General features: G+C 25.6%; 1 protein-coding gene across 1 annotated transcript in view; it reads left to right on the top strand.

Moving 5' to 3' along the window:
• LOC114125461 (leucine-rich repeat-containing G-protein coupled receptor 5) overlaps nucleotides 1-22,240 on the top strand; it is a 77,492-nt gene that overhangs the window by 35,270 nt on the left and 19,982 nt on the right. Inside the window, exon 3 of the mRNA XM_027989116.2 lies at nucleotides 14,924-14,995. Coding sequence (XP_027844917.2) covers nucleotides 14,924-14,995 — 72 coding nt within the window. The remainder of the gene's footprint in view (nucleotides 1-14,923; nucleotides 14,996-22,240) is intronic.

Here is a 22,240-nt window from a genome sequence, read left to right as displayed (position 1 = left end):
TTATAAACAAAAAATGTTGAAGCACAATTTATTTTCTTACATAAAAGTATATTGTTTTCGACAAGTTTGTTGTTATCACTTATAAATTACAAATATATAACAATATAAAGTGACTTTACATTTCTAGTTTACCCTTATGAAAGTTACTTAATGATATATTATGATATATATTATATTATAATATAAAAGAAAAATTGTACTATAATTAAATCATTTTTAAATTCATATATGAATGATTTATTAATTAATTATTTAATTTAAATTTATAAAACAAAAAAATGTATTTAGTAGTCTTAATCATAAGATAAGATATCGTTAAACAATTGAGTATTGACGTAATAAATTGTATTATTGTTTTTAAAATGATATATCAACCTAACCTATGCGTACCTACCTAATAAAATAAAATAATATTAATTGGTATTTATTTGACTACTTAATAAATATTTTAATCATTGAATTTCACAATATTTTAATATTATCGCCATATGTAATTTTCCAAAAAATAATTATTTCCTTGTATGACTTATATTTTTGTGAGATCAATCTATATATTTTTTATAGAGCTATTTTAGTGAAAACGGGCTATGCGTAAATTTGGAAACTGGTTTTTTTTATTAAAAATAAAACCCCACTTTTAAACTTATATATTGTACTAAAAAATATGATTTGTGCTTTTTCGTGATATACAAACTAACCAACTTTCTATTTTTCAAACAAAATTGATTCTACTATAGTTTGAACGAATAAGCCGACTAAACAGAAAATAACGTCTACTTTTAATTCGAGTAGTTATCAAACGTTTTGTAAGAAAAAATATTTTTTTCTCTTTAAATAAATTCGGGAAACTTTTTGATCATTAAAGACTTAAATGTCAGTCTAAACATAATAATTATAAACTGTTTACAAAATACATATTATATTTTGACAATACATCACCTATAATTGAAATATTTTATTTTTATATTTATCAAAAATATAAACATATCAACTTACCTCCAAGAAATAAGCAACCCATTAATTTAAATATAGTTTGTGATTACCTGATGTAACGGGTAAACACTTTGCAGGAAGTTTCACCATTTTATCCGACTTTCAGTGCCAAAAAAAAAACTTTGTTTCATAATATTATTCACTTATTCACATTCACTACAAAAATGTAAACACATTTATAAACACTTGTCTCCGGCTATACCTACAATTTTACGTTTCCGTACATTTACCTGATAAAACTACATAGTATTACAATAGTACATATCCACTATTGCATTTATATTGCATTAAATAAACATAAAGAAAATGTTATGTTTAAGAGAATAATTTAAATAATAATAATAGTTTCATTTTAAAAATTTGTTCGTTAAAATACAAAGTTAGAAAAGTTTTCACCAAGGAAGTAATAAAGCAAATAAGTATAGAGAAATGAAAGTTTTAAATAGATAAATGTTTACAAACATTTTTCATAATTTAACGAAATATACTTGTATTATATTTCATGTTGTTTTTGTGGGAAGAGTTATAAGAAATAAATTATATTTGAGTTAAATTTCTATAGTATTGTAATCAAATATCTTTATATATTTCAGTAGTAGATATTTTTTTTTTCATATATTTGTATTTTGTTTAACTAATGGATATACAATTATTGTAGATTGTATCAATGTTATGATTTTCATCATTTACATTAATAAATTACTGATTTATTTATTTATGTTACAAAATATATTGAATGTTAAATTACCAGAATAATAGGTTATTTAGGTAGGTATTTATAATTTATAAATATAATACAAGACAAATTTAATATCCTTGTATTCTGTTTACAATAACTTTTAATAAATTTTTGTGGAGATTACGCCATAACTATAAGTACTTATATGTTATAAAGTACTCTATGGTTTTATAGAAACGTTTTTAATAATCTTTCCTGTATAGGGTTGGATACATGGTATTATTTATTTCCATAAAAACGTTTAAGAAGAGAATAAAAGTAAAACTTTTATTAGTTCACCCTGTATACGCTGTATACGTTATTACTATAGGGACTTTGAGAATAATATTCCCCAAGTTTTGAGTATTTGAGTGCATATTGCACAAATGAATATTCATATATTTATATGAAATAATAAAAATAATGTTCTTTTAGGTGAATCGATAAAAATATATTTATGTCTCAAATATATTCTACAAGAACTAAATAATAATGTATATTGTGCTTGTATAATATTAAGTTAATAGCACTGTTCGTTTATTTAAAAAAGATTAAGGATTAATGTTTTATGATTGAGTATAATATTATGTGCAGTTCTGTGTTTTAATGTTAACTATATACACATTATACAGTATTATTGTTGGTGTAATTCTAGTTATTTACGCAAATATTGACATTTTCATTTAACTTTGAAGTTTTGATGTAATTACTATGAGATATTTTGTGATGTGAATTGTAAAGACACATTTAAATATAAGAAAATTAATAATATTAGGACTTGGGTTAATATTATTATATTATTTATTAAATAATCATCCAACAAAAAAGGAAATAAAATACATAATATTATTTATATTACTAATTAAATATAAAATATAACCAATTATTATTGATAGTTGTTGATCTGTATTAATCACTATTTATTTAAAAAAATATATATATTTATACTATGCAATTTGTGTTAAGCAATGAGAAAAATTATAAATCTATAAATTATATTTTGTAGTTTAGAAAAATAAAAAATTTGTAATAAGACTTAAGCATTTAATTAGTATACCAAAATGTTTTTTAATTATTGTAAGTTGTAGCGTTATAATTATAATACATTTTTTCTCCAATTATATTTATATATATAATATGATGATTATTTATTGAACAATAGATGAGTAATAATAAAGGGGAAAAAAGGTGTGTTTAATATAGATGATAATAATAAAATAGTGAACTACATTTTAATATTATTTAGAGCTTAGAAATTCATTTATTTTTAAGTTTCTTCCACTATAACACTTTCGTAAATAACTAGTCATTGGATATTATCGTTATTTTGTTTGTGTACATTGCTTATGTATACATAGAGAGATATGTGGTTTCAGTATTAAATAATAATTATGTTAATGACGACGATGGTTTGCAAATACTGGTTAGCAGTGTAGTTGTTGTCTGTCTGAAATTGAATAGTATTGAGTAATAGATACCAAAACGATGGTGAAAATACGGCATGCACTTTTTTTACTTATTTTTTTATCTAATGGATGATACAGCTGATAGCGAAGATCCCTAAAATCCATGCAATCCCTGTACACTCTGATCGAATTAACTACAAGCGTTCAGATCGACTGGTATAATTTATACGGTTAAAGTTATTACCGTACGAAATACTGGCCCTTCTGGTCTATTCCGATCAGGCAGTCAAAGCGCTCGCGCGTGCGCGCACGCGCGAGCGTATTTTGAGTGCAATAACCTTTTGGGGAGAATTTCGGATTCGGCGGCGGCGCCGGCGGTGGCAGTAGTAGAGCTGAGGTGGAGGGATCATAACATCGCCAAAAGGGTAAAACCAACGAAATGTACATGTACACATACATATTATCAACTGTGTACGTTCATGAACGGGGTAGGTACGTTGAAAGGAACATTAGCAGTAAATTTGCTCCGTTTCCCGACCGGGCCAAATGTATCGGAACTGATTTGTACGACTGCTGCTGCGACGACTTATCGTCTCCGACCTGCACTACACCACCTCCAGCATGGTTGTTCGGATGGGACCACATAGGATATCGTCATAATAATAAACTCGGTTCGTGCGTGTGTGCACTATGCAGGGTGTGTTTTGTCGACGGGTATAAAAAAAATATATCGTTGATGTAATAAAGACGGAAAACGCGCAAACTAGACTCTAATAATAATAATAATAATAATAGTAATAACAACAAGAAACAAATCGAAATCGATTTGAAATTCCATATAGTGTAACTGCTGCAGCTAGTGCAGACTTTGGACGATACTGTGTATGTGTGTGTATCGAATTTTGCGCACGCTCTTCTTCTCACTCACACACATTCACTCTTCTCATCCCCTTCATCCCTTTCACGCAAACGGGTATCTCTACCTCAGCCCACGTATCTATCTCTCGTTTAAAGGGTTTTCCGGCATAACGCGCTATAACTACTACTACCACTACTACCACTACTACTACTACTATTACTACTACTACTACTACTACTACTACTACTACTACTACCGCCACCGTCGTCGTCACAGATGTGCCACAATAGCCACCACCGCCGCTGTGGGTCTGTATCGATTTGTAATAACCCAAATGTGTTTTGGTCGCATCCCGAAGACCGTTTTGTCGCTTTTGCATTTTGTCCACCCCTACGCCGTCTCCTAAACGCTAATAGATCGTTTAACTTGGCCATACTACACCACGTTCTCTCCCTCGTCAATTCTCTCCCCAAAAGGTGACGTTAGTTCGCATCGCATGTGCAACAGTAGAAAACAGCTCCCCCCCCCCCAAAAAAAGCAAAATGAAAACCATAAAAATTATTTTTTTTCTCTCCAAGCACTAATTTTTATGAATTAGCTGTTTGAAATTTTGTGTTTATTATATATATTTTATACAAATATAATTTTGTAATATTATACATTTTGAAATTGAGCGGGTAAAAACAAAATACGCGATGTAACTTTTAAGCGATAAAGGTATATATGAGTGTTGTGCTGATGTAAAATTATCCTTCAAATAGGTATCTTCTGCAGACTAATTATTTGAAAAATAGGTTTTTGAGGGGATAACGAGTTTGTACCCTTTTTTATTTTCGAAAGTTGTGCTTAACTCTCATAAAATATACGATAGTTATTAAGTAAATTAATTAACATATTTTATCCTTCAATAATTTGCAATAAATTGCTTACATAATGATAATTGGATTTATTTTAAATAACGATATCTATTTGAAACCTTTCAAATAATCAAAATAAATAAAATGCATAAAAATAAAGTTTTGTATTTAAATGTATTATATTTGTTCACTGGATATTCTTGTAATGTTTGTTAATATCATCCAATTGTTATGAGATCCGTACCCTGCAGCTTGATTTTTATATGTAATACGTGTGGACTTGTTGTTTATGACAATACATTATACGCTGATGTGTATACTGTAATCGGTATACATAAATTATACTTATTAATATTATATGACTGGTTAAATGTGTCATGTCAGTAATGAAGTCATTGCTGAGCGTAGCGAAAGCACAACAAAGTTCAGGTGCGAAACGATTTGGCAGTCAAATTTTACCGACTGGACCGCCCGAACCGCCGAATCTGCACGTTTTTTGTTGTTTATCTTACCCATTATTATTATTGTTATTCTATGTACACCATGTGTGTTTGGCTCGCATAAATAGTCAGTTTACCGTTCTCGCCCAGTGCGTTATTCGCGACGGTGCCGACCGCCCGCGCGTATATAATATATGATTATTATGTTTTGTACTTATACAGTTTATATACGCGCATACTATTTTAATATGTTTGCGCACGCGCTCATGCATTATGTATTATTTTATATGCACACATATTTCGTGTGTGATCGATCGACCTGTCTATACCACCGAGTCGAATAATAATGATTAACGTGATTCTATATTCGATTTTTGTCGTATACGCGTTGTACTGCCACAGTGGAAGCGAACAAACCATCGTTAAATTGTTTGTCCTTTTGATTTTGTTTTTTTTTTTTCACTCCTTTTTTCCAACTGTTGTCAAATAATACAGGGTAATATATAATACGCGGTGCTTGAAAATCATTTAAAATGCTAGTCTGAACGTGAATAATTTCAAATGCCGACGATATATTTTATATTGCTCTTTGTTTTTTATATTTTATTGACTACATAACATTGGTTTTTTTTTTATTAAATTTTCCCTAACAGATTTGTCCAAAACCACTTTTCTGATGATAATTTTAGTGCCAAGAAAATTGGACACCCGATTTTAAGTTATAGTTATGTATTTAATTAAAACAATTGTATGCAAAAAGAGATTAGTGATGTTGTATAATTCGGTATCATATTGTTAAAAACTTTTTTTATCACACTAAAATTTTATGATGTCACCAGTTATATGTTTGTATATAATGTAACTCGTGTTACTGTACAGGCTGAATGAAAATGATTATTACTAATTACTAAATTACTTAATAATTTTAAAAACGATTATAACTTTATTTCGTTTTATAAAAATTGTCAATCCGATACATAATATATAATATTAGTGCATGTTATTCTTTAATAAATAGATTAGTACTACAATATTTAAGAATATATTGAGTATTTTTAATGATTGAGATGTTGAAAATAAAATAGCATAAAATATAATATTATGTGAACTATTTAAAAACAATTTTCAGTTACAATTTACAACAAATGATATTTTAAGACTGGAACATTTGTTTTTGGTTGAATAAGCATTTCATGTTACAGTTGCCAAGTAAAACTCACCTTAATTTTAATTTTACATCATAGTTGTGGTATGCTTAAACAAGCTTATACAAAAAGCTATAGTGGGCGAGGGCAACTAGGTAATTAACGCATTTTTGTTACAAAAAGGATTCTTCTAAATATGTAGGTTTTAAAAATATATAGTGATGTAGAATAATTAGACGTGTTATTTTTAAATAAATGTTTATATATATATATTTATGTAATTATTTTATTAATACTTTAACTAAAATTTGTCAGTAAATTTGGAAATTTATTGTATCATAAATCATAATAGTAATCTATAATTGTATGATTATATTAATTGGAATTCAACCATTTATTAAAAAATAATACTTAAATAGTTTTAAATTTATTTTATCATTGATATGAATAAATACAGTCAATTCATTATAATATATAAATTCATATTTTATAATATAACTGTTATTAGTGTAAACAGTACGTTAAAAATGCATTGTTTATTACATAATATTTTGTGGACATAAACTTATGATATTACATAATTCGACAAAATTGAATTAGATAGGTACTAGGGTTTTATCATTTATGGCAATATGTGTACTATAAATTATAGGTACCTACATATTCAAAATGTATACAAAATAGTTACGAAAAATGGAACAAGATTTTTGAAGGTTTTATGGATTTTTAAATTAAAGCTCTTTTTAGTAGACATTCCTTAGACACTATCTTATAGAACCTGAACAATCTATTAATTATTATTATTAAACACAAAATCTTGTTATACGGAAATAATGTGAAATTTAATAAGCTATAACTTAAATAAGTTCATAGAAAATTAACTCGCTATAGAAAAATACTTTTGTCTCCTAGCAAGTTTATTTATTAATAATTTATAATTTATAATAATCTAACAAGCAAATACATATTATCAAAAAATCTATAAGACGTTGATAACTTAGAATAATCCATAGGTACATTTTAAACAAAATAAAATTATCTACGTATATTTAATCATAAAAATTACAATTTATTGAAATTATTAAATTATTATTTTTAAAAAGTAAGCAATTAAACAAAACATAAATATCCTAGCCATTTTAATTGAACTGCGGTTTTTAAAATTAATAATTTATATCAATTAAAAATTAGGTAAACAATTTTGGTGTGTAATATAAAAAATATTAAAAAATATTTGTTCATATTTTGAATACAAATTGTATATTAAAGATGTTTTCAATGAGTTTATACGAGTATATTACAATATAATTTAAATTTATTGGTTATTTTATAAAGCGCTTTAGTTTTATGATATATTTTATGAATTATACGGTACAATAAAATATGCAGTATTGCAGTCTATATTATACATTACGTTACATCATTAGATAAAACATCCATTTATTAGGTACCTGTGATTGGTAATGTATTGTTTATTTATTGATCAATTAGTAGACAATATCAGTACAAGTAGAATATACTATTATAATCTACTTACGTAATTTAATGTACAATGGGTTAAAATTAATATTTAATACTTGAATTTATATGAAAACAAAGTATCCTTATTTAGTTTACCGTTATTATTAGATAAAATAAAATATGTAATTCATATTATGTACCTATAAATGATACTAATAGATGATAGGCGATTTCAAGTTAGTACAATATTTCAATGGTCGTAAAACGTAACGTCACAGATCGTACAAAACGAATTGTGTATGCATTATTTATTCACTCTCGGATACGTATTTATTTTATTTTTCCTTGACATCTAACAAAAAAAAACTATTGTTGTATAACTACCGTTCAATCTCCACAATATAACTCCGTTGACCTAAAAACGTAATTTATTACAAAGTTATTCCGAAATATCAAGTTTCATGTGTTATATTATGGTAAAAAAACGTTCATAATATGATTATCTATTTGATTGCCAAACAGATTAAACATAATCATGTGGAGCTTATATGTTTATTTATCTTAGTTATTTGCAGAATCGCTCGTAAAAAAGTATATAATTTTATTAATGTAAGTTAATGGGTCGTTTTTATTTTTGTTAAAAACAGCCTACCTATAGGGTGTAAATAAATAATTTATTTTTATGTATGGATATTGTCCATTGGGAAATGTTATTGGATTATGTATGAAAAAGAAATGCTGTTTACCTACGTGTTTAGTATTTATCGATTTACTGTAACTTAAAATAAATTGCAGATGATTTAGGTTAATTATATTTTGATACTTAATGGTATTCATAAAATAATCTCATAAACTTTTTTTTTCAAACTGAAATATATTTAACTCATATGTTTATTTAAATGGTTGTTTAATGGTACTATGAGCATTAAATTTAATTTATATACAAGAAATTATTTGATTACATGTGTTGTATTACATTTTAAACTCGATATTTTTGCGTGTCAATAAAATCATGATAATTCGAATAATGTTTACAAGTGAAATACTTCATTTAAATTTTATACAACACAATCAAATGTCATGTTATATGACTACCAATGGTTTTTCGAATATCTCTCCGTTTACTTCGGTATTCAAAAGTTTGAATGTATATAATACTCTGTCTGTTGTGAAATTTATTGCTGTTACAGATGTTTTCAGAAACTTAAAATATTTGATAACTTAGTAGAACTATAGATTTATAAACTGTAGTATTATTTTAAAATGTCAAGTTATTATTTAAAATAAATTACGTATTTTAAAATTGTTTAAAATCGTGTTGTCGTTTTGAGAAATAATTTATTATTTTGGCAAGAAATATTGATGAGTATTTAAATCTTTTGTAGCATAATATTCTATAACACTATTATTTGTATTACGTATAAACATATTATCATAACTACTTACTGTAATCCATCTATCATTTAAAATAATAATTTATAAATTTAGGTTTTAATTAAAAAAAATACATATTATTTTCGTTTGTTATCGTAGTAACCATTATCTTGGTTTATTATAAACTGTAAAAAAAAATACTGTAAAAACTAAAAATATAGGTAAAGGTACAAAAAACAATATTGTTCGGGATGCACGTACAATTTTGGTGGTTGCCAAGCATAATAAAAAAATTTGTTTGTTTACCGTACAAAAAAAAATATGGTTTAGTGAGAGAATATATGCGTAAAAGCAGGGAAAAAATAAGCAAAGAAAAAATATCTGGCCCACTAGCTCAAAATAAGATTACATCCCGGGCAATTTAACCAAAGCGGCTGGTTTATGGGTTGTGGGGTACGAAGAAAAAAAACCTTTTAAATATTTCAACGGGCCGGAAATTCACCAAAAAGACAATAGTATAAAGTTCCTCTTGGTTTTTTTCTACCCTAACCACACACACACACACACACACACACACTATCATAATAACGAGCTTACTGTAAACAGTTTGTGTATAACCTTAAGATTAAAAATTATCCGTCTAACGTTAAAATTCGTTTAGTAGGTAATTAGGTTGATTGATGTATTTTCAATGGCACAATATAATATCGTATTACCCGATCTGCGTCGCTATATTGCCATACCGTTCCGACCCATTTAACCACTCTGAATTTATCTCCATTTTATTATGAATACATAGTACGTAAGTACGCGCATGCGTGCTGTTGTGCGTATGTGTATGTGCGTATGTGTCCGTGTCATGTCGTCCCTTTGGCCGGAAATTAAAAATAGTGTAACTCGCCCGGATGATTTACTACAAAAACTAAAGGGAGTTGACGAGTGGAGTGAAAGAGATAGCGGTGGAAAAAAAGGAACGGAAAAGAAAAAGGAAAAAGATATCCGAGAGACACGCTGCCTCTGCCGTTTGCGTCACAGTGCAGAATTAAACAAATAAAATACTTTTCGTTTTTTGTTTTTTTTTTTCGTTTTCTTCTTTCCTCCGTATTCTACGACGATGACGACGACGACCGTTTCTCTCCGTTTGCGGACACTTATCGTTACATAATGTCTATGTATATACGTATATTTTTGTGCAGTGGTTTTGCGGCGAGGTCGTTGGCTCTCCGAATAATCTTAATGGAAAACGCCCTTAATTGGATTTAACGCTTTTGCGTGAGACAGATTTATAGTCATGTTGTCCTCCAAAGGCTTATATAGAGTGGGTGGATGGTAGAACGCCCCATACCCCTCCTACACGCACATACAAACACCCTGAGTTCCCACCACTTCCACCTTCGCGCCTCGTTTACCTAACAGTTAAACCGACTTTTGGTTTTGGTGAGCTCGCGTATATGCTGAAAAGATTTTTGTGGCCACTACACTCGTCTCCCCCCCTCTCACCACTATGATGTTGACAGTAACCACGGCGATTAGCGGTCTCCCAAAAATGCAAAACGATTTACCTCGCCAATATACGTACCCGCGAACCGATCGTCGTAAATATCAATTACAGTATACGGCGCTTAGATTCAGGTTCGTGTGCAATATTAGTCTCAGCGGTCGCCGGTACTCATTACGAAATAATTATTACCTGAGTCCGCCGTTATCTGCGGTCGTAATTCATTTTCCTTCCACTCTCGACATTACGTTCGACTACTTTGCCACTGCCACCGTGGTCGTCGTAGTCGTCGCCGCTTTCCGAGTGTTTCTTTCGCTCCCAACCCGGACACGCCAACCACCTCCTCCTCCGCATCTCAACGCTTCCGGTACTATTACGGCGAGCCCTAAATACCTGCTACATCCGCCGTCACCATGAGACTTTACGAGAACATTACGAAAGGGAAATTTACCCCGGAAATTAGTTGACTCCATTATCGCACGTGGTTGAAAAGTCAAATATTCCGAATTCGACGTATTTCGTGCCACAGATTTTATTTTTATTAAATTTACACAAATCTATTTTTTTTTCTCTAAGAGCATACCTACGATTACGCAATAAGAGTTGCTGTTGCATAAAATAATAAAAAAAAAAAATAATTAGGCATAATATAATAATGGGTTATGCCTAAAAGTGTAAAATAAAGAATCAACAATCTCGTCGAACAGGTTTTTAGACTAATTGTCTGCATAGTTTTTTTTTTTATACTTAATCATAAAAATAAAAATATCTGAACCTAAAATATGTTTGATTGTTATGTTAGATTATACATTTTTTAACTACATAAAATACATACATAAGTACATTAAACATTTACATCTATGGCATATTATTGAAAGACGATTATGTTACTATAATAATTTATATTTAGCAATTGATCCATAATATATTTGACTATTTTAAATTAATAATACAAATTGAATAGCCTAATGTTGAAATAAATTTTATTTATTCGTGAATCTATTTTATTAATTAATTTTGTGAAAGAGGATTTTTGAGTTGTAAGGAGGTCAAACTCATAAAACAGATTTTTTCGAACACAATGGTAGGCCAAATCTTGTATTCCCTTATACAGTCGCTTTCGGACTTACAATATTATTATCTATGGTGTAAAAACCTAGAACGCTATTCTATCCACGCCCCCCTAAAGAAATGTTTAGATTTAAACAGTTGGCCCTAAAACCATATTAAAGCCGTATGAATGACTCGGATTATTTAAATGGCATTCAACAAATAAATGGGCGTATACTTTATCAATATTTTCATCCGTTAGGTTCATTGTTAAAGAGCCAAAATTTAAATTTAAATACATATCTGAATAAAACTATTTGAAATAATATATTTAAATTTACAATTCCATTAAATATAATTAAAATATTAACTAAAAATTAGTTATTAGTGTTTAACTAAAACATACTAAATTACTAATAAGTCAAGTCAAAACGTCAATATTTCGTATTAATATAAATTAATCTAATGAAAATGTATGGACATTTTTAAAATAAGTCAATTAAAGATGATTAAAAATTAATCAATCATTGAATAAATATATTTACTTACTGAAACAAATAACTTTTTTAAATGAGTTGTTTTTAACATTTTGTTGTTTAATTAATTTTCTTTTAAAATAAAATTACTTAAAATTATGAGCATTAAAAATAAATTATCATCGTTTATTCAATTTTATAATTTAGTTTAAATTTTCAAACGTTTTATTGCAATTGTATAATACGATAGTAGAAAAATAGTTAAAATATTATATTGGTATAACTCCAATGGTTACATATTTGCATACTAAATATTATCTATAGTATGTTATAAATATAATTCTAAAATTTATTAAAAGTGTGATTAAATTAATAAACTTCATCTTTAGTATAAATTTTAATAAATATTTTCTGTTGTTGTGGTTACACAATTATTGTGTATGATTTTAGTAGTGTTGAGTGTTTACACATTAACAAAAACCTCTATTACCCGTAAAATTTTTAAAAATATGAAAGGGGAAAAATTGCTGTTTCATTAGAAATGTTGATGATTGATAACTTTTCGGATTTATAGGTTTAATTAATCACTTTTTTAACCCTTAAGTCTAATAAGATTCGTTAACACGATCGACGTTCACTACCAATAAACAAGAAGAGATGCCTTCTTCTTTAAATGAAAACATAAAAGTAGCATAAGATGGGTTTTGGGGACTTAACGTTTAGTATTATAGCCGTGATCCTTATTACGAAAGTTTTTATCGTTTTTCAGCATATTAGACGAGATAAAAACTGAAAGTAAATTTATACACGTGCACAAAATGCTTATACTATTTTGTTTCATTTTGACATAATTACTTTGGAAGGTTCAAAGATCTAGAATTCAACATATAACTAAACATTTTAATTAAATTAGTTTTTGTGTATATTTTTGTTTGAGTAACACATGAGTTATTTAAAAAATATTACTTTTAGTTGTTTCTAAGAAAGTATCTTTGACGTATTATACTAATAGCTATCTTAGTGCATGTTGGATCTGCAAAGACATAAGTAAAAGTAGATAATATTTTTTTCAGCCTAATATTTTAATAACATTTTATATATTTTCTTCAGTCGGCAGGTCACTATAACGAAACGGTTAATCATTCACACACTGATAGCTACAAATAATGGGCTGGCCCTGTTGTTTTTGTTGTTAATGACATAGACTGAATGAAACAGAGACATTAAACCTTGTGTAAGCCAAAACTCTCACCCCAAACCAGGTTTTGTACTTAAGCTGAAAAATTGCAATTCTCTCCACTCATCCAACCCAACCGTCAAACAATAATTTATTTCTTTTCTGGTATTTTTTTCACCCTTTACTCTCTATCATCAGTGCAGCAGTAGACTGGTTTGAGTGGTTTCGAATTTATCATCGTATTTGGGTACTCCAGGCGTATATATAAAAATTGGTCGATTATCGTTTATTGTTTTGAAGGGAAATAAAGAAAATGATAACGCGTTGTTTTTATAGTACTGGAGCTCGAGGATTATCCGCCGATGATTAATAGCTTCGTTTCATTTTATTTTTTTTTTCGTAAGCCCACTATAATTCATCTCTGCAACGACTTAGTTTTGACGTTGAGTGTCTTTGAGGGTTATTGAACTATGCGTTGAAAAATGTATTCAATTTTTTCGACCAGATATTTGGATTGTGTCACTGGCAACAAATTTTATTCAGCAAATCATCTCTATCCTTTCTTTCCAATCAGCCCTTTTTGCGTGACATATACCCGGGAGAAATGCTTTGACAAACAATTTTGTTTATGTGTGTGTTTGGTAACTTTTCAATAAGTTTTTTTTTTGGGGGGCACGTTAAAATACACCCGATGACGAATTTATTTTAACTCTATTATTCTTAAATTGTTTTGTACATTTAGAGTATACGAATTTTAATGTACAATACTATAATTTACCACAGACAAAGTTTAAATAAATAAAATCAAATATTATTGTAAGAAAATCCATTTTAGTGTTTTTAAACGTCCACTTAATGGTATTTTTATTTCTTAATACATACAGACAATACTTAATACCGTATCATTTATTTTAAGTTACATAACAATTTTTAAACTTAAACATTTAAATAGCATTCATTATCATATAGATAATCGCATTGGAAAATAAAAATAAAATTCAAGTGATAATAAATATGACATTTCTATATTTCAGTAGAATTTATTAGAAAATCCGTGCGTTTAGAAATGTAATTGAAACAACTTAAAAACACTTCTTTCTCAAAAAATATAAAATAATATATTTATTTTCCATTATGTATGTTTGTATTATTGACCTAAAGTTATTTGTTCAATGTCATCAATAATATTGGAAAACTAAATGGGTGAGTATGCGCCCGAAGATTAATGCCTTTAAAGGCGAAGAAGTTCATTGATGAAATTATCGTTTATTTAGTAAATGGTATTTTAAAATACACTTTAATGAAACATTAAGTTGTGGGACTGACTAAGGAATTAATAAATTTAATTTCCATTCCGAATCAATAAATTCAATTAAATAGTTAATAATTATTTTAAGTGAACAAAATTTTAGTTTGTCCCATTTTGAAAATGTTGAAACTTATTTAAATATGAATTATTTTGTTTTTAGAGATGTGGCCAGTAACAATATTACGGAGATAGATGAACATGTATTTAGCCGACTGACCTTATTGGAAGATCTGTAAGTGATTTAATAGAATATACCTTTTTTTATTATTGAATGTTTTATTTATATGAACCATAAGAATAATTTGATAATAAATTTAAGAACCCTTAACTAGTATTAGTTTTTAAACGTAAAATTATTATTTCAACAAATAATATAAAATATACCCATCATTAAAATATTGAATTATTAGTGGAACATGTATAAAGTACATATATGTATTTTGTTATTGTAAGTTTTATTTCTATATTATCATTATTTAAAATTAAGTTTATAGAAGTGCTTCAAAAGATTCATATGACTTCAGTTTGAGGTTTTTATTTAGTAGATACTTTAAACAGGTCATGTTTGACATTCTCATTACTACTATAGTCATTAGTTTCCTTTAATAATAAATTATAAACAAATAAAGAAGAAAGAACTACTAACTTGTATTGCATACTCGTTATTGTTAATAAAAATTATTTTAGTTGTATTGTCATATTTAAAATACTAATGTAGAGAGTTCATGATAATTATGATTGTTACTTAATGCGTTCTACAAATGTACTGTTTATAATAATAAGTAGTATTCTTTTTTGAAATTTGAAATGAAAATATATTTTTTTTTTATTTACAATTTAAATGTTATAGAAATTGGAATTTTATCAAAAATCTTGAAAAATGGAAACAAGTATTCTTATTACTATTTAAAAAAAAATTCAAAAGTTTTAAGTCTTATTTTTTACAAAAGTAGGTAACAAATTTGAATTTTCTACTAAGAATAACAATTTATTTTTTAAATATTAACTTATCAAATTTCAAATACTCTAGTTCAATAAATTCGTATTGAATACTTAAAGGTTGTGAAGTGTTATGTATGCTTGAAAAACTATTTGTATTATATGTATATTATAAATATATAATTAAATGGTTTTAAATTTTAAACATTATTTACATTTACAAATAAAAGAAAAAAAATGTTACGATTATTTTAGAAAAATGTACATTGTTGAAGTATATACATATATACTTAATTTCAATAAGGTTTTTTCTGATATAAATGTTACAAATGTATTGTAATAATGGGTACAATATTAGTCACTTTCATGAATGTACTGACGTTTTTCGGTCACGTCGTGTCCGTAAAATTTGTCAGGTTGAACGTTTTATATTCTCAGTCCACTTTAAGAGGAATTTGTTCTCGTGCTGTTGATAAAAGTATAAGTTGATTAAATGACTATTATTTAGGGAATTCGGATTTGTACAGGACTTTTTGAGTGTTTGAAGAATCGTTAACCGTCCATAAAATGGTTCATTCTAAATGGATATAATTTTAAATTACTCTAGAAAAATTAGTTACTATTGCTTAAAACCAATTTTTGGTAACTTTTAATAACATGCATGTTTTTTCTAAGAAAATAAAAGATTATTTTGTTAAAATAAGTTTTTAAATAAAAAATTAAAATCATAATTATATTAATGGAAAAATCAATGAAAGTTCATAATCTTAAGAGTCTTGTATTGGTTACAAATTAGAAAAATAACTACTTAGTGTACTTTAGTTTGCACAGAACTAAGCACGTATCGGTTTAACCACGTTATGTATATAGAAATAAAATGTTCAAGAACACTTTGTTGGTCAAAAGGAGTGGTTCAAAACTTACAAATACTCCTAACTATCGATTGAAAATAAAGTCTAATTGATACTTTGATTTTTCAATTTATCAATCTTTCTAGTTTCTTTAAAAATAAAGAACATAACATATAAGTTCTGAAGAAATTAGGAAATTTAAACAACTGTAATTTTAACAAAACTTCGCACCCAACAGATTTGTTTTAAAATGTTATGGTTTACTTTTTCAAACGTTATATCACAAATTCAGTGTCTAATATAATAATTAGTTGTTTCTATAAAAGTGATTTTAATCTAAAACAATTACCTGATATTCGTTATAAACTGATTCTATGTAGGTATAATATATAAATAAAAAAAAAAAAACTTTACATTCGAAACACTGATTTTCTGATGTTATCATTTTATGTATTATATATTATTAACAATTTAATTTTTTATTTGCATTAAACGTTTTGAAAAATATTATTTTATTACCTATAACTACCACTATTAAACTATCTACAAAATACTATAATTTTCTTTACATTAAGCTTTTAAAGTTGTTTTCTCTTCAAAACAGTTATCCAAATGACAAATAAGTAATGTAGTATAATATTTCTTTTTACATTAATAAGAAAATGAGAAATATTAAATATTTTTGTATTTAGGATTTATCAAATTAGGTATTTATCATTTTAATGATTTCCAAGGTAATATTAATGCATTTATATATTATAGCTATTATTAATATTAATAACCTATTTTTTTTTTTTTACCTTTTTTCATCATTTTGTTGTTTTTTACATGCTAACCTATAAAATCTAATCATATTTTAATAATTATTGAAGTAAATGTTTATGGATATTTTTAAATAAAACTAATATATCTAATGTACACAACTATATATAGTAAATTTTTCATATACTTTAGTTACGTTTAAAAAATACTTTTCTATAATTATAATTTTAAGATTTACACAAGAACAAGGAACTGGTAATCTGTTTTTTCGTTTCTTAGTTTAACAATGATAAAATACAAACAATTTAATTTTTTGTTAAAATTGTATGCAATGTATAGGTAATCTTTTACTCACTGATTGAGCAAGGAATGTTTTTACCTTCTGGTTTTTTTTTATATTTTTCCGAAAAAATTGTTTTTGTCCAGAAATATTAAATAATGCTGTATAATCTTTAAGATATTGATTGAAATCCAAAATTTAGAAATATTTTTTTTTCAGAAATGTTCATATTTGTAGGCATAGTGTAAACATATGAGGAAATAACACAGAGTGAAGTTCGAACACATTATTAATTTAATACAGGTGTGGGGATTAATAAACTGTTCTAAAAATATTGTTTTGTTCTTTTTAACTTTACTAATCTCCTAAACTATTACTGAGTTTAAATTTTAATAAAGACAGATGTTATAGTATTTTAAATATATATATAATTTATAAGTTTTGAGTAAGAATTTAAAGTTATTTATTACGATAGCTTAGCAAACTTGTTGTAAAATCTATGTTATTTTTTTAAGTATATTTTTGTCAAGTTTGCGTGAGGCCTTTTTAAAACATTCTACTACTTTACTTACTATTGCAGTAGTTCTACACTACTTTATTGACATAAGTCATTAATCATATGCTAGATACCAACATTATGAAGTAAAGTAATTTAATATATTATGAAATGCATATTAAATTTTAGACATTTTAATAATTTAACATTATTAGGTATATAATTTATGGTTTGATAAAATTAACAATAAAAATACCATTAATAAACTGTTTTAATTGATATGTCAAATTTAATTAATTGTAATTCACTTATGTTTCATTAAACAATATTTTTTTATGATATTATATTTTTATTAAAATTATTAAGTTTTATTTTGTCAATGTAAAAACACATAATCTCAAAAAAATTATTATTTCACGACAGCGTTCTAAGTAAACTATAGACATGATTTATAGCAACTCACATATCGTCATTATATAGCTAATAACATTTGCATTACATTTTAACGAGTTATACTTGTCAGTTAAAAATGGCCAACATCGTCTAGGGAGTCAATTTAACATTTCACGTTCAACTTATTCATATAAATGTTCATTAACATTATGTATAATATGTACTGTAACGTTTTAAAACGTTTTATAATAATATGTCCCACGAGAAAATGACCGAGTAGTGAACTAAAACATAGATGAGAGTGGCAATCGTATATAATATATATGTATTTTAGAAATGCACGCCCATAACCTAATCAAAACGACCAAACGTCTCCACCCCCCAATCTAAAAACATACCCTAATCTTTTTTTGTGTTTATATATGATTCTGAAATCGTGTGGAGAAATATATATTTATATGAAATAAAATAAGACTTATAAGAATAAGTGTAAATACTTGAAAGACTGCGGTAATCTGAAAAGTTTTCTTTACGATACTATAGCGATATGATGAACATTGAACATTAAGCTATCAAATTGTATTCAATTTATTATAGTTGATTGATTGAATTCGAAAACGTTTTAAGTAAAATCATCAAACACTTCTCATAAATTATAACGTCATTCAATTAAATTACATGTTATGTATCGCTCAAAAATTATATACAAGATTATTATAAATTGTACTTGAATACACTACTTCATTACTATGTAATACACTATAAGTGATTTTTAAAAAGTTCCCGCAGATAATTGATATTTGTTGTTTACTATCAAATATGGATAAATAACCATTGTATTTAATTAAAACAAATAAATATAAATTATATTATGATTCGTATTTAAGGTAACTAAGTTATTCAATGTATATAAAACTATACATTGGTATCATGTTAAAATTAATAATTTTGTCACTTCATAATATTATATAGTTTAAAAACTATATTCTAGTAAATAGTTTAATTATTATTGTATTTTATAATAATATTAATTTATAAGTTAATTTAAAAGTTCGTTTTAAATATTATTACGACCTGCTTCATAAAATATCTTATTATATACCTACCTTATTTATAATATGAATTGGTTAGTTTATTACTTAATTTATTACTACGCAATTTTATATTATGTATAAACTTAATCACTATAATAAGTGCAGCTTAGTAAAAAATATAGTTTTTCAAATAATATTCCGTACATTATTATGAACTTATAGTAATAGAGTAACAAGCAATGTATGTTTTTCTCTTTGTATGTTACTCTTTTCTTTATTTTTATATATATTTTTTTATAATATGAATACACAAGTTACTAAAAATGTAAATCTTACCAAATTTTTTGTTAGCTTTAGACATTTTATAAAATGAAGAAAATGACAGAATATGATTCATAAATCATGTATGTCTTGTGCGTATTTATTTAATAATATTTGCTTAAACTATGAATTGTAAGTTATACTTATACAAGTGATACCAATGCTATAGAAAAAAACATATTTTATTATAAATATTCGTTAGGTTAATATAGACGTTAATGCAAAATACAGATCAATTAGAAATAAAATCCATGATTTAAATCGATACATTAGTTGATTGATATTTTTTTTTTACTCCGAAGAATAAAACATTAGATAAACTAGAATATATAAGAAAGAAAAATTAATTAATTTAAGATTGGAAATTAAAATGTGTTGCTTGTAAATTGAATATTTAAATTGGGAAAGAGAACTATTTTAATATATATATATTATAAATCATTACATTTTGTTTATTTCCAATTGTAAAAAAAACACTTAAAACTTTTATTATTGGATGAATTAAAAACTTATGACGACAAGTATTATAATTTTATAATTTAAAATAAAATAATACAGATAATACAGATTTAAATAAAAAATGTTGGTACTTTTTTTGATAAATTATTATTATTATTATTACGATAAAGTTTAAAATAAAAAAATTGTATTGTAGGTGGGACATTATTTTGTTCATATTGTATAATATTTAGGTATCATAATATCATAATAAGTTTCTCATGTAGTTCTATAAATCAGAAATAAATCATATTTTTCTCTCATTCTGTTATTAATAAAAATGATAAGCATTCGTATTTTTATCAATCACAGTGATACAATAAATAAGCACTTAGTTTCTATTATATTTATAAATCTCCTTTTAAGTGTGAGCTAAAGTTTTATTGAAAACAAAATAATTAAATTTTTACATAGTGCTTACTTTGACATAAACACTTATTTCTTGAATAATTAGGAAATTTTTTTTTTTATGTTTTCATGTTATTTAAAGAACTAATTATATCACAGTTTAAGAGAAAACAATCGAATATATGAAAAGAAAATATTTCAATTGTATATAGAAGGTAAATGAAAAAGAAAATATAAAAACTTTCTTATAAAAAATTTTCAATACTTTTATATCAAAGTTTAAATACAACCATTGTAATTCAAATAATTAATAATACCAGTTATTATCAAAAAAATTAAAAATTACAAGAATAAACAGTACTAATAAATAATAAAAAATATTTTCTTCTAAAATGTACCATCACAAGAATGACTACTTTAAACAATTCAAACTATTCAGAAATATTGTAATTTTATTTTAATTAGAAAATATACATTGATCAAGATAATGATTTTCGATTTGTATTTAAAAAAAAAAAAAATAAAAATAAAATATATTATTATATTTATTTCTAAGTAGCTTATGCGTCTTGATTTTATTCTATAATATAAATCATAGTGTTGTTAATAAGTCAATATGGACGTTCTTAGTAATGTGGTGTCGTATTATATAATTATCATGCATCTACAATCTAAAGTCTACTTTATGAAAAGTCGATTAAAGAGATTTAGTTATAATATCAGATAATGACTATAGACATATACATGATATTATATATATCCATTCTACATAATATTATATTTATATTATAATGTATTCAATATTGTAATGCATCAAATTTGTAGAAACGGATAAAAAAAGTTCTTGATAGTTTAATAAATTAGGTATGGTTTTTTTTTAAGTTCCGAACAATTTTATATACAAGCAGTATCTAGAAATATATTATATTGTTTCAAAGAACATTAAATGTTATTGAATAGTTTCACAGTTTATTAATGTTTTCAAAATAATAATTTTAAACATCCTAATATATTTTTTATCTGAGAAGTTTAGTTCGATTTAATATTTTGATTGCATCCTTGTAACACCACTACCTACTAAAGTATTTGGTAAAGTTTTATTGTTTACTTGGATATATAACTTTTTACTTTTCTTTTAATATTTAAACCCTATTTCTAGTTTTTATTATAGAACTTAACCAGTAAGATAAAAATCAAAAAAGGTTATGCGCCTTATTTTATTTTTCATATCTAGTTTATGCCATTACAAACAAAGCTATAATAATATAATGTATTAGGTATATAATAATATATAAATTTAAATAAATACTTGAAACCTTTATAAATATCATTAAAAACAAACATTAAATTATTTTTTTCAAAGTTCTTTTAATAAATGTAATAAAATATTTGTAATTAAAAAATAATATATACTTAAAAGTTATTGAAATGATTTATTTGGTATCTATAACAATATTATAATAATAATTGCATCTTTATGACGTATTAATATAGATAAATTTAAATTTATTGGTTATTTTTAAATTATAAATAGTCATATTTAGTAGTACTAGAG

Source organism: Aphis gossypii, chromosome 2 (genome assembly GCF_020184175.1).
Source record: "Aphis gossypii isolate Hap1 chromosome 2, ASM2018417v2, whole genome shotgun sequence".
In the NCBI taxonomy this organism is placed as follows: domain Eukaryota; kingdom Metazoa; phylum Arthropoda; class Insecta; order Hemiptera; family Aphididae; genus Aphis; species Aphis gossypii.
This window is presented reverse-complemented; position numbering and strand designations above follow the sequence as displayed.